General features: G+C 45.1%; 1 protein-coding gene across 1 annotated transcript in view; it reads right to left on the reverse strand.

The window, feature by feature from the left end:
* Nucleotides 1-14,831, reverse strand: part of LOC125947094 (nascent polypeptide-associated complex subunit alpha, muscle-specific form-like) — a 42,365-nt gene that overhangs the window by 12,485 nt on the left and 15,049 nt on the right. The window contains exons 3-6 of the mRNA XM_049671440.1: nt 11,487-11,558; nt 8,911-8,979; nt 6,320-6,388; nt 5,526-5,594 (exon numbers count right to left, since the gene is read on the reverse strand). Of these exons, the coding sequence (XP_049527397.1) occupies nt 5,526-5,594; nt 6,320-6,388; nt 8,911-8,979; nt 11,487-11,558 (279 nt within the window). The remainder of the gene's footprint in view (nt 1-5,525; nt 5,595-6,319; nt 6,389-8,910; nt 8,980-11,486; nt 11,559-14,831) is intronic.

Genomic DNA, 14,831 nt, shown 5'->3' on the forward strand with positions numbered 1-14,831 from the left:
GGAAACGTCACCATGGTTGCTACGCTATTACAGCTACCTCTTGGGACAATAATAATACTATCTCTACAACAAATAATTATAGTCTCAATTAAATTTAAATTTACGCATGCGAAAACCATTGGTAGTTCAGTTCGAAGAAAATATTATTTTTCTTTCTGGTTCTGTAGTTGTTCGGCCGCCGTTTTCTGCGAGGACTTTAGTGCTTACCATTATTATTCCCAGGTTCGTCGAACCGATAGTTGGTTGTGGCGCTAGCACAGTCCCTGGTAATCCTGTTGGCAAGAACGACATATGTGGTAAATGCTTTCTTTCTTCTTGCCAAATAAATTTTAAAAGTAAACAGAAAAATAAGTGGTTTGTGAATCCTTAGGTGCTTCGTTTATATACAATTTGGAAAAGCTATTCTGCAGAAGTTATTGAAATGAATCAATATTGCAGCTTTTTAACGGTACAAATCAGGTGATGGTAAAACTGGTGCAATAAGCTGCCTTTTTCAATTTTAAAAAAGGTAATAAGCACGAGCCAATTCGTAAAGTTCTTAATAATAAGAATATCAATCAATAGGATAAACCGTCTTTCACTTTGCAGTGATGAAGCTCTCATTCTTTCTTTACAATAAAACAAAGAAAATTAAAGATTTACTTGATGCCTCGGAATACTCAATGATTTACTCAACGGCCCGGAATAAAACCCAGGCCGGTTGGTTAGTTCAGACGCAGCTACAACCTACAAGCCATAACCACCTCGTAATTGCCGATGACACTTATAGAGCAGTTTTTAAGTCCAATCTTCGAAATAATCCGTGGTGGGTAAAAGGGTAACAACCCCAGATAGCTGATGGCTTCCTGTGCGCTGGGTTGTCAACGCCTATTTCACATCAAAGCGAGAGGCAGCAAGAACGCTCACTCGCCGCTGCGGCCACACTCACATTCTTTCTGACAGCGAGTGCTCGCGGTCATCAAGTGAGATGTGTTCATGTTTGACTGTGCGCACGGTCACACCGCGCTTGGTAATTTAGTGAAAAGTAAATAAGTTATACCGCTGATAAAACTACTAACCTTACTGGGTATAGCTGTTCAATACATTTTCTGTCGTGATGAATGCTTCGCCCTTCGGGGAAACAGCCACTTTCTTAACTTGAGTAGCGGTAATATAGACATTCGTTGATTCGGCTATATGCTAACTACTGCAATACTGTCCCGCTTAGCACATTGCGCTTGCTTGCCAAGATCGCCAATTAGCATGGCGGCATGACGGCGACTGTATGAAGCCAACGCAGTGACGAAGCGAACACAGTGACGCAGTGACGAAGAAGGAATGACGTTGATGCAACAGCCAATGCGCTATAAGGACGACGGTTTAACTGCAATGAGATGCCGATTCGTAAATGATGAGGGTGGTATATGTATAACGGTCACAGCGTGTCGATGATGAGATGAGGGAAATGAGATGTCGACGAGCGTGTGATGAGGAACGCGTAACGAATGTTGAATGTGGAAGTTAGAATGTCGACAATGGAACGGCAGCGACGGCATCGCGACGAAGCTAATACAAAAAAAAAAGTTGCAGTGGCTTAGCTCGGCTATGCCAGGATATACGTAGCGTTAGCAAAGGTTCAGCTGATTATTCTTAGCTTATTCTTAAGATTATTCTTAAGATAAGATTATGCTTATGAGTCAAGCTTCTCCGTTCTTCTGCGCTGTTGAGCAGCATTTGCGCTCTCCTTCTCCATGGCTATACCACACTGGCAAACGCCAGTCAGAAGCGCAGCGGCTCCAGCGCAGTGTCAGACGGCGACTGCACAGCGAGTGAGCGCTCGCCGGCGCCAGTGCGTCTACCACGGCTACGACGTCACTCCTCTGGAATGCGCAGACCGGCGGCGGTGAGTCGAGCGCGGCGGCGGCGGAGTGCGCGAGAGGTGCCGGCTCCGGTGGCTCCGGTGCGCAAGCCGTGTGACATCACTGATCCTTGCGCATGCGCAGCACGGCTCTTGATGTGCCGCGCGAAACGGGCTTGGCTAGGCCAGTGTAGCTAACGCTACAAAAAAAAAAAAAAAAAAAAAAAACGCGTGGCGACGAAAGCATGACGCCGCTTGCACGATAAATGTATGAGGACAGTATGAGGACGGCGAGCATATGATGGCATGGCGCGACGACGACTCTACCATGATGCCCGTATGACGACAATTGGGGGATGATGATGGCATGACAATAGTCAGGTGACGAAGCTGGAGTGAAGCCACGAACAGGATGGCATCATCGCGACTGTCTGACGATGACGGCCTGACAGCTGCAGCATATTCACGGTTGAATTACAAATACTTAATGGCAAAAGAATGGAACAAGAAAGATTGATGTCGATGAAGGACGAAGGTGTTATGACGAAGCCAGCATCACAACAATAGAATGGCATTACTGAATTGATGGCGATGGTTAAAAGACAGCGTGACGATAGTGGTTTGATGACGACTGGGTGATGATGATGGCCCTAACGACGGCACGACGAGAACCGGATGACGATGTTATAATAGCGCCAATGGAACGACCATGAACGTATCACGACGGTGGTGAGTGAATTAATGCACGAAGACTTTTGACGACAACGGCGTCATGCTTATAGCCAGACGGGAATCGCATGACTACTGGAATGACAACTATTCAACGTCCGCAATGGGATTACGACCCGGAGTACATATCTCGTGGTCCCACCTGTTATACAACTTGGACTGCGCTGTTGGAGTAGAAGACCTGATATCGACGGCAGGACGAGTCATATCACGAAACTGGAATGACAACTGAACAATCACGACGGCATCACCACTGTGAGCAGAATGCCATGTGGCTGAAGCTAGCCCCACTGGGTCGGCTTAAGCGGATACATAGATAGACAGGCAGACAGATAGATAGATAGATAGATAGATAGATAGATAGATAGATAGATAGATAGATAGATAGATAGATAGATAGATAGATAGATAGATAGATAGATAGATAGATAGATAGGCAGGCAGGCCTGCTTAGTATGATTTATTGGTTAGATTCCTGTTTAGTGCAGATCCCGGCCAGTCTATGTTGTCGACTTTCAGCTCTCGCAATTTTTCGTAAAACATACCGAAACGGGGACACTCAGATGTATTTCTGTAGTGGCCACGGCAAGCTCGCCGAAAGCCATCGCAACCTAATGCAGGCATCAAAATTGACGCTGGAATTTGTGAGAAGCATACTCACCACTGGGTGCTACTGGAATTCCCACAAGCTCATGCCCCGCGTTCGTCACTCCCATAGTACCTGCCTCACCTGAAAGATTATCATACAGTTGGTTTCCCGATTGAGCTAGTGGACACTAGGCTCACATAGCGGCATTTATAAAACTTTAGGAGGCAGCAACGTTTTCATCTACATTTACAATTTTTACTACATGAATTTTTCATTCAGAATACTTTCCAGCGACAGAGGGAAATTTAAACGGAACACAAGTATTCTCACCCCGTAACAGCCACGAACTCGTGAAAGCCGCGCCCAATCAGTATCTCCTCGCCAGCGGATGCTCCAAGGGAAATAACTTGCCGCTGATGCCCGCATTTATTCCTTCATAATTGTGATAACTGCTAGCGTTATTTTTGCAGCGTCGGTAACGAGATATGTGAGATTGCCCCTCAGTGGGACGGCCATGAGCTTCTAGGCTTCCATGATGAATAGAAAAAAAGGGGTCAGGTTATCACGCATACATTTGTTCAATATACCTGTAGGTATATCCCCTAACTCAAATGGAGTTGCATTATTTCTTGTCTGATGGGCACAAATGATAGGACAAATGATAGCAGCCCCACCGGACTTCGGTGCTCCCCGCCAAGTCGGAGCTTCTGCTTTACAGAAAAGAGAAGGGAAGAAGACCGACCGATTGGAAGCCAGTCTCCGAAAGCAACATCTGTCTTCACACTTGTGATGGAGGGGTGATACCCACGACGTCAATGTTTGCTTACATTCATAGAAAACATAGAATTGAAGGAAGCCAATCTGCCTGTGACTAAATACTCCTGCGCAAAGAGTCACTCTCGGGCTACAAGGACCCATACCGAAGATCTCCTCAAGCTGGGGGTACACAACACCGCCGAGGAGATTGCCGAAGCCCAAGAACGCGCGCAACTTCACCACCACAGCGGCAGGTTCCTCGAAGAGCTGGGTTACCCTCCTGTGGTATCTTCGAGGGTCAGTACCCCGATCCCTAGGTGCATTCGAGACAAGTTCGAAGTGGCCCCCGTGCCTCGAAACGTTCCCGTCCACAACGAGGGCAGACGCAAGGCGAGAGCAGTAGCAATTCTTACTTCTTGTTGTAGCTGAATACCACTATCGTTGGCTAAGAGCCGCATACAAATGTTTTACTTTTTATTTTGTTTTGAGACAGCATGGGTGGCCACAAAGCGTTACAACCACTTTGGGCTTTGGGCCAGTCAAAAGACAAATAAACGGCTACGCTAGGATGGTGTCAGTCTGCAAAAGTTTTGAGTCGCGTGATAAAAGCCACTAAACTAGAGCGGAACAAGTTAACTTTCTATCACCGACAAATACTGCGCCGGCTTATTTATCACAGCTGCTTTTTATTGTTCTTGCTGCTAACTTGCATGTAAAAAAAACGACTATTCTGACAAAGAAATGCACATTATCTTGGAAATAGAACTAATTATGCTGAAACACTTGTATGTGTGTGACTAAATATACAGTCATATCACAACGCGCAGTGCAGCAGCAACATTTTGTAATAATAAGTGAATCTATATATTTATGGCAGCTGTAGAAAAACTGGGAGAAGATAATGTACAGTAGGCGAGGCATTACACTTGAAATCAGTAATAGTAAAAATCACGTACCGCTCAGTGTTGGCGTAACCCATACAACTGGACTGGCCGCGCCTGTGGTGACTGTGGGGATAGTCCCACCTGCATTGAAATCGATGGAGGCGCTTTCCCGCTAGATCTAGAGAAATTTCGGCTTACACATTGCTACAAGAAAGTAAATGTGCAAGATAGCCAGCTTTTAGTGTATTTTGTTATATTTATTTAATAATAGCGCTGACAACGTCATATGGTGAATATAACAGAATATTCAGACGATTTGGGATTCCTTGCCTGAACCTATAGTGTTTTGGTCTATTGGGACTACTCTTGGGGCGATGTAAGAAACATTTGGACTATAAAATGACCATACTATCTCAAACTAGCACCAGCTCCAAAAGAAAAAGGGTGCTCTATTCGGCCCAGAAACATTTTCATGGCTGATTCACGGAGTGGCATGAACGCGTGAAGCACTGCACCGCTAGACAAGGGGAAAGTTTAGTAGGCGATAGTGCTTCAACGCACCTAAGTGAAATATTCGCTTCAAAACAGAGCAAGACTCGGAATTTTTATGCTCTTCGAGGAGGTTTGGCAATGCATTGTGCCAGTTACAGGAACGTCAGCAGAGCAAAAAAGATATCGTCGCTGTATTTGGGGGCCCTAAGAAACTACATACATAATCAAAAGCACTTACCATTTGGTGTTGGTACAATCACAACAGTGGGAGTTGCTCCACCCGCCGAACCAGCAAAAGCCGTTCCGCCTGCGAATAAATCATTCTAATCAATTTACTGCTAGATCCAGTCAATTCTTATCTGTACTAACGTTTTCGACGCAGACAAATTGTCATCACTCATACAAGCGTTAGTCATTGTCGTTGTTAGGTTCAGCGGCACTTGGCATTTGTGGTAAATCAGGAATATCAATTAGGAAAGTCACGATTCTATTCACGAGTACTCCCAAAACAAGCTATCCTTATGACAGTGGTATATTAATTCTGCTGCGCCGCGAAATTCCGTGACGCTGTATAGATAAACCCTTTCAATAACCCACCAGAATAATTGGCGACATCGTCTCTCGTTGTGGAAAAGCATAATAGATTTTAATCTATTACTGAAAACTTAAATTATTGCGGAGCACCGCAGTAAGTAAATTTATGGAGTGCTTTCTTGGTGTTTATAGCTATGGTGGCGGTGCCAAAGTGGTACGACATTTTGTAAGTGCGATTCTGTTAGCTAGACTGGGGCTACTGTTTTGCAGCGGAAAGTAGGCCAGGTTAGTATGAATTATTGGGTAGGTTCCTGTCCAGTTCCAATCTCGTCCAGCCTATATGTTGTCGTCTTTCAGCTCTTGCAATCTTTCGTAGACCGTACCGAGACGGCGACACTCAGATGTATTGGTGTAGTTACCACCAAAAGCTGGGCGAAAGCCATCGCAGCTAGTGGAGTCATCGAAACTGATGCTGGCGATGGTCAGAAGCATACTCACCACTAGGTGCTACTGGAATGCCCACAAGCTCATGCCCCGCGTTCGTCACTCCAACAGTAGCTGCCTCACCTGAAAGTTTATTGTACAGTTGGTTTGCCCATCTACATTGAACTCCCATAGTGGCATTTACAAAATTTTAGGGGGCTGCAAACTTTTCATACCCAATTACAACTATTACCAGATGAACTTTTTATACAAGAGTAATTTTCAGCCACACAGGTAAATGTAAACGGAACAGAAGTGCTCTCACGCCGGAAGAGCCATGAACCTGGGAAAGTCGCGCCCTATGAGTAGCTGCTCTCCAGCGGTTGCTGCAAGGGAAATAACTTGCCGCTCATACGCGCATTCATAACCTCGGAAGTAGCCCAGCTGGCACAATGCCACGTAATTTGATGTTGTGTCAGGGGTATCGAGAGCATAAGTCTTTAAAGGACAAAGGGCATTACCTGCTCCATAATTGTGATAACTGATACCGTTATTTGTGCAGCATCTGCAATCAGATAGTTATGCGAGATTCCCGCTCAGCGCGAAGGCTATGAGCTTCGAGGTTTCCACGGAAAATTAAAGAAGGTTTCATCATCATCAGCCTATATTTATGTCCACTGCAGGACGAAGGCCTCTCCCTGCGATCTCCAATTACCCCTGTCTTGCGCTAGCGTATTCCAACTTGCGCCTGCGAATTTCCTAACCTCATCATCCCACCTGACTTTCTGCCGTCCTCGACTGCGCTTCCCTTCTCTTGGTATCCATTCTGTAACCCTAATGGTCCACCGGTTATCCATCCTACGTATTACATGGCCTGCCCAGCTCCATTTCTTCCGCTTAATGTCAACTAGAATATCGTCTACCCCCGTTTGTTCTCTGATCCACACCGCTCTCTTCCTGTCTCTTAACGTTACTCCTAAGATTTTTCGTTCCATTGCTCTTTGTGCGGTCCTTAACTTGTTCTCGAGCTTCTTTGTTAACCTCCAAGTTTCTGCCCCGTATGTTAGCACCGGTAGAATGCAATGATTGTACACTTTTCTTTTCAACGACAGTGGTAAGCTCCCAGTCAGGATTTGGCAATGCCTGCCGTATGCACTCCAACCCAATTTTATTCTTCTGTAAATTTCTTTCTCAAAGAAGGTTTATTAGAAGTTAAATACGTTCATTCAATATACCTGTCGGTATAGCCCTCTCTCAAATGGAGTGTTATTGTTTGTTGTCTGATGGGCACAAATTAAAGGAAAAACGATAGCACATGGCCCCCCTCTTCCACGCGTTGTTTCTTTGCATTCATATATAGGAAACACATTTTGCTCTGACAAATATTGCTATGAGACACCTAAATGAAAATTATCCGTCTGTCCTCTTAGCCAAACTGAAAAGCCATTTCTTTAATAGTGCCTCAATCATACAAGCATGGCACCGGTAAGCCTGATGCTCCTTGTGGTAGCTGAATACCAGTTTTGTTGGCTAAGAGCCACCTACAAATATTTTGCTTTTGATCTGTTGTAAGACAGCAGGGGCGGCCGCGAAGTGGTACAACAACTTTCTGCTTTCGGCCAGTCAGAATACAAATAAACGGCCACGCTAGAATGGTGTGTCTCCGCAGTAGTACGGGTTCGCGTGACACATGGCACTAAAAGAAAACCGTACAAATTAGCTCTTTATCGCCGAGAAACACAACGCCGCTTTTTTATTACAGCGGCCTATTAATGTTCTTGCGGCTTACTCAAGAGTAAAAAAAAAAAGTATTCTGACAAAGCAATGCACAAAAATTTGGAAATAAAACTAATTCTGTTGATACACTTGTATGGGTGCGTCTGAATGCACAGTCATAAAACTCTGTACACTGTGGCAGCATCTTTTTGTAATCATAAGTGAATCCATATAGTTATGGTAGCAGTAGAAAAGATGGAAGTCAAAAATTTCGGTAGGTAAGGCAAAATAGTTGAGGCAGTAATATCTAAAACGAAATATCGCTCAGCGCTTCACCCACACAACTGGACTGGCCGCGCCTGTGGCGACTGTTGGATAGTGCCACCTGCAGTGAAATTAATTGAGCAGCTTTTCCGCTAGATTCACAGATATTGAGGCTGACACCTTATTTCAAGAAAACGAATGTGCGAGATACGAAGATTACGCGTATGTTGTGTTATTTATCTCATAATTGGCGCTGATAACGAAATATGATTAATTTTTACAGAATCTTCTGTGGATTTGGGATTCTCTGAGGGAACATATACGGTCTATTTGCCAATTGTAAACACTCTTGGAGAATGTAAGAATCATTTGCACTAGAATATAGCCATAATATGTTAAACTAGCACCGGCTCGAACAGCAAAAGGGCACTCATCTGATTTATTCATGGAGAGGCAGGGACGCGTGAAGCGCTGTACTTCAAGAAAATGGGAATGTTTTGATGGTTATGGTCTTGAGCGCACCTAAATAGAATATCCTCTTCCAAACAGAGAAAGTCTTGAAATTTTTATACCTTTCATACCGTTTGGCTATAGTTTGTGCCAGTTACAGCAACGTCAGCAGAAAAAAATATCGTCGCTGTATTTGGGGACCCTAGGAAACTGCATAAATGATCCAAGGCACTTACCATTTATTGTTGGTACAAGCACGACAGTTGGAGCTGCTACGCCCACCGACCCTGTCAATGGTGTTCCACCTGCGATTAAATAATTCTGCTTGCTTTTCTGGTAGATCCACTGTACTCTAAGCCAACTCAATTAGCGAGAATGCGCGTATACAAAAAGGGCCACCTTTAGTAAATGTTTTGGAATATTTACCTGGTAACGGCGCCCAGAACATAACAAGATTAATTCTAGAGCATTTTCGTAGGATTTATAGTTGTTTTTGCTAGAATTAGGAGATTCAGTGCAATCTACATACACTTCTCTTAGAGGTATGTGTAGAAATCGAACGGTCGATAGCATTTTGTCAGCAGGCTATGAAAAAGTGATATTAAAAGAGCCGATGTCTGTAAAGAGCCACCATAACATAACATAGCTGCCAGTTTTATTACTACGATAAAATCACGGAACAACCGCGAAAGCAAATAAAGCTGATGTTGACGCCACAAACTTTCGAAGGACTACTAAATGCCGCAGTAAATGTAATTGCTTTAAAATAGTTTAGTTGAAGTAGGCCTGAACACATCCACCTGAGCGATGCTCCCCAAAGCAACAGAACAAATAAACGTAAAAAAGTACGCGTTCGGCTGATTAAATCCTTGCTGTTACTTTTAGAAGAAAGAATTTTGTGGGTTTACTTTGCCTAGTTCAACAATTTGTAAGGACGAACCATTCATTCTGTGTACGTATATTTCTTGTCGTTAGCACACATAGATTGCTCTGAATGATGTAATGAATCTTTTTATTTTCTCATCATTTCCCTCAAGGCTTACATCGGTAACCACGTACAACAAGCGTAACACTCCCTCGTGTAATGCCACAATGGCGTTCAGAGTGCCCTCTATTTAAAAAATGTGGTCAGTTTGCACTAGTGGTGCAAGGCTGCGTCACAGCGGAACCTCACGGCACGCGGAACCGATTGCCGGCAACACCGAGCATTCATTCGGCAGCGTTCGTTGTCTCTGGCTCGAAACTCGGGATCCTCGACTCTGCGACAGCCTTTGTCGACGGCGCCCTCGGCGCGATGGGCAAGATCGGCTCTCTTTCGTCGATCGTAGTCCCGTTGAGCCGCGCACCGAGCTTCCTTGTAGGCGGCTTCTTCTTCGGGAGTATTGCCTTTCTTCAGTCGCCCCATGGTAGCTACGCACCCGGGTTCACTAGACGAGAGAAGCGACACGTCTGTGGGCCTGGCGACAGCTCAGAGCTTTCTAGCATATCAGGGACGTCACGGCTAAGCGAACACTTGCTTCTTCTCGGCTGGGGAGAAGGAAGGCGAAGCGCAAGCATGCCGAGGTGAGACTCCGCCCTACGCAAAGCGTGGCCGAATTTTCTGTCAGCCCGAAACGGACTTCCGACAAGCGTAATAGCTCCGCTGTAAAAAAATGCAACGGGGAATAACTGCTCTCGTGGTATTCTCCATAAATGTATGCGCACAAAGGAGAACTGACATGAACATGCGGTGTCAGGTCTGAAAGTACAGAAATATATATATATATATATATATATATATATATATATATATATAAATCAGAAGCACAACTTTGCGGTTATCTCTTAGGTTTACTTACCCAACAGTTTCGGTCGGTCCACCGACCGAAACTGTTGGGTAAATAAAAGTAACATAACCGCGAAGTTCTGCTTCTGATTTTTCTAAATACGCGTGGCCCATTGAAAAATCCAGTTACTATATATATATATATATATATATATATATATATATATATATATATATATATATATAGGACGCCGCTATAGCACTACTCAACTTGCGCATGTTACGCGCCTCAAGCGATATCCCTCTAACACTCAGCCCTAAGTACCATGGTGGGCTTCGTCTGCCAAACGGGGAATGTAACGGCCTGGTTGAGGAGGAAGGAAGAAGAGGAGGACGATGAAGCTTTTGGTGCTGAGCGCAAAATACAACCGGTACCGGACTGTTTTCCCTCTACTCTCGTTCATGATCTGTAAATACACACGCCTCATGTGTAACAATATATATATATATATATATATATATATATATTTATATTGGGGGAATAGAAATGCCAGGAAGCCAGCTGGTGTGTGCTATCAAGTTAAGCACAGGCTGCAGGCCTGGAGCACAAATACCTGTCGGGCATTACAAGACAGGCATGGTTTGTTTGCAGCTGGTTTCACCAGTGCAGTGCTTTCTTCTCGTTACAATTTTAGCTTTCATGGCACAGGGATGCATACTTGGAATATCTAGAGCTTCCTATGAAGTGGTGTATTCAGCCTTATTGCTTTAGCGTGTTTTTCAGTGGAGAGAATTTTGGCGCTGTTCAAGTAGTATACATGCAGCAATGCTGAGCACGACCTTTTCCAAGCATACCAATTGCGTTTTTATTATACTTTAGGTACTTTTCTGCACCTCCAAAAGTACACGATAATGTAATATTTTTTTTTTCATTACCAGCATGGGCTGTATCCCAACACGGCTCCTGCAAGCACTAGTATGAAAAACAATATATACAAGCTTGGTATAGGCACCATAATAACGGTGGGAACCATAGGCAACACTTACCGATCGATGTTGGCAATACCGGTTGAGGTGAAACAACCGCACCTGCGGACCCAGTTGTAGATGGCTGGCCAGCTGTTAGTCCCAATATAGCGATTAAAGAAAATCTATTATAAGGAGGCTGAGATTGTTTGAGGAAAGGAAGAGATTGGAGTGAACATCGGTTGTAAGTGCTGCTAAGGAAATGTCTTTGACAATTTTTTTGCGCAACAATAGCTGGGAGCATCTTTTACAAAAACACGTTTTCCAACAAAACAGAGCTTTGTGTCTGGATGCGCAGCGCCACTCGAAAAGGACAGGAAAGAAAAATGACCTACGTGCACATTTATTTTGAAGACTTGCTATATGCTATTATATCCAGACGCAGGAATATGTGTTCTACTTTAATGTGAGAGCAAATATATGCAAACTCCAAGAGCATTTCTGCCATCGTCATCGCCGCGCGCCATTTGCTCTATGTGCGAGTGAGTGCGTGAGGGGAGCGGACAATCAAGGCTGAACCTTGCGCGCAAGAGAGGGAAGATGGCAGGAAACGCGCAGAAGAATTCTCGGAATAGCAACATACCTCGCCAGATTCGTTCCTAATCTCTTCGAAGTCATGCAACCACTTACTCTTTTGCTGTCAATGAAGCAAGAGTTCACGTGGGATGCTCCATAAGAACAGCCGTTCAACAGATGGAAGTCAGTGCTGTTGTATCGCCCCGTCCTTGAAGGTTACGGTCCATCAAGAGAAACAATCGTCACTGCAGATGCCTCGTCCTTCGGACATGGGGCATTAATGCGGCAAAAACAAACGAATGGCAAGTTGTGTGTCATCGCTTATGCCTCAAGATTACTCTCAGAGACCGAGAAGTGTTACGCTCAAATCAAGGAAGAGGCTCTTGCTTTAGTATGGGCATGTGATAAGTTCAGTGATTATCTTGTCGGCAAGCTGTTCTAGCTGGAGACGTATCATAAGCTGTTGCTTCTTGTCTCCTCTTCGAAGAGCTTTGACGACCTGACACCCAGATTGCAGAGGTTAAAAATGAGAATTATGCGTTACCAGTACGGGATTGCATACGTTCCAGGCAAAGACCCTGTAGTCGCAGACGCTCTTTCAACAGCGCCTCTGCGAGGAACAGAAGTCACTGAGCTCGAGGAAAACGTGGAAGCTTTCGTATGCTCATTGAAAAGATCTATTCCCACAAAGGAACACTGTCTTCAATGGTTAAAGGCATCTCAAGAAACAGACCCTGTTTTTGCACAACTTCACCGGTGGAGCAAGAATGAATGTTCCTCCAGGCGAGATTTACCTGTATACCTAAATCCCTTCTACGAGCATCAAGACCAGCTCACTCTGGAGAACTAATTACTCCTCTACACTGCTCGAGTTGTCGTCCCGGCCTATTGCCAAAAGAAAGTCCTACGACTCTTACATGGAGGACACTTCGGCATAACAAAGACACTTGCTCGAGCCAGAGATTGTATCTGGTGGTGCAATATAGGAGCTGACTTTACATCCCTGGTGAAAAAATGGCAGCAATGCATCGAAACAACAAGGGACAGGAAAATGGCACTTATAAGCTCCGAATTTCCAGAGAGACCCTGGCAAAGCATTGCGATGGATGCGTTTCACTTTAGGAGCCAGTGGTGGTTGAAAGCTACAGAATATAATTCAAGATACCCTGAACTGGTTCGGATGGAAGAGCTCACGTCCGAAGCTGTAGTAAACCACAGCCAGTCATTTTTGCACGCCACGGAATTCCTGAGAAAGTGGTTTTCGACAGCATCCCGCAGTTTTCGTACGCTGAGTTTTCATTCGTCGCTCAAGACTACCGTTGAAGCACGTTACCTTTAGCAGGCTGCTGAAAATATCATCAAGCCTTCCATGACAAAGACCAGAGACCCTTACCTTACGCCTCTATCTTGCAAGTCGACTCCTTTTAAGAATGGGTATAGTCCTGCCGAGCAACTCATGAGTCGTCGGCTAAGACCTTAGCTTTCTCTTAGTTCCACTAATCTGACGCTCAAACTGCCGGATAAAGAGAGCCTTCGAAACTTCTAAGAACAATACCGTAAACGTCAAAGGAAAGACTTGGACAGATGTCATGGTATCCGCGAACTACCGGAGCTATTCTACGCAGACGACGTCTGGTAGACAGACCTCAAACGCAAAGCGGCAGTACAAGCCTCAGCCGATGAGCCTCGTTCCTACTGGGTTAACACCGACACTGCTGCTGTACGTAGGAACAGAACCCAGCAAGTTCGCTGTTCCCCTACAAACACCAACGCAGAAAGTGCCTTTATCAGTGACGGTGCTGTAGACGCTCGTTCATGCTGCCAAGACAATTCCCACATGCCTGCTAGAAGTGGCAGGTTTGTGAAGGCGCCTGCTGCGGCGACCTTCGCTTGCTCTATTGGTGAGATGTTATAGATGCTGCCATCTAGTGAAAGCGGGCCGACGGCGCGTGGTCCGTGATCTGGCCGCGCGTGCTATTCTTCTTCAGATGAAACAAGCCTGAGAGACCATTAAACGCGTGGTTATGTAACTCCTCGTCTGACATTCTCGCTCTTCCCTCCTGGCTACAAAATTCCATCGTGCAAAAGGCCGTGAGGTGATGGGAGGGAGAGATGCTGGGAGCGAGCAGGGGGGGGAGGGGGGGGGGGGCGTCGTTGTTTTCCGACAGTAATTGTGTATTTTGCTTACGCGCGCATGGGGTATGCGACGATCGCTGGACAATCTCGCCTACGCAGGGTGGAAAGCGGAGAGGCGGCAAGGGAGAGAGGCAGGCCGCGTTCTACTCCGGCATCAACTGCGTACTTTGCGGTCGTGCGTGCCTTATCTTGAAAGTAATCAGCAGGTGGCTCATACCTTTGTGCGTGCAGTCTTTTCGTCGCCCAGTTTGCGTTCAAGCACTAGACATCACTAAAGTAACTTAAATCGTGCTTGTTCACGCCAGTGTTTTCACAGTGAGTGTCCGCGGTCACCGAGTGTGAAGCGCTCATGTTTGCCAATTCGCGTAAACACCACGCTTTTAGTTAGTAAGCGATTATACGAATGAGCTACTATCATTACTTCGTAAAGCTGTCGACTAATTTGCTGTCGCAATCGATGCTTCGCCTCGGGGCGAAACAGCTGCTGTTGTTTGTTGACTAATATAACAAAATGTAAGAAGCGAAACTGCGTTTTGTACGTCTATATTGTCTCGCTCATTTGGCAGACCCCCCCCCCCCCCCTCTTAAACTACGTGATTTGCGCACCAATTTTGAACACAATACTATCCTAATGCTCTTTGTAATGCACAACGTAGAATGGACGTTAATACGCGACTATGTACATTACAGTTGGAGATTAATCTATTAGCGTAG

Source organism: Dermacentor silvarum, chromosome 7, assembly GCF_013339745.2.
Source record: "Dermacentor silvarum isolate Dsil-2018 chromosome 7, BIME_Dsil_1.4, whole genome shotgun sequence".
Classification (NCBI taxonomy): Eukaryota; Metazoa; Arthropoda; class Arachnida; order Ixodida; family Ixodidae; genus Dermacentor; species Dermacentor silvarum.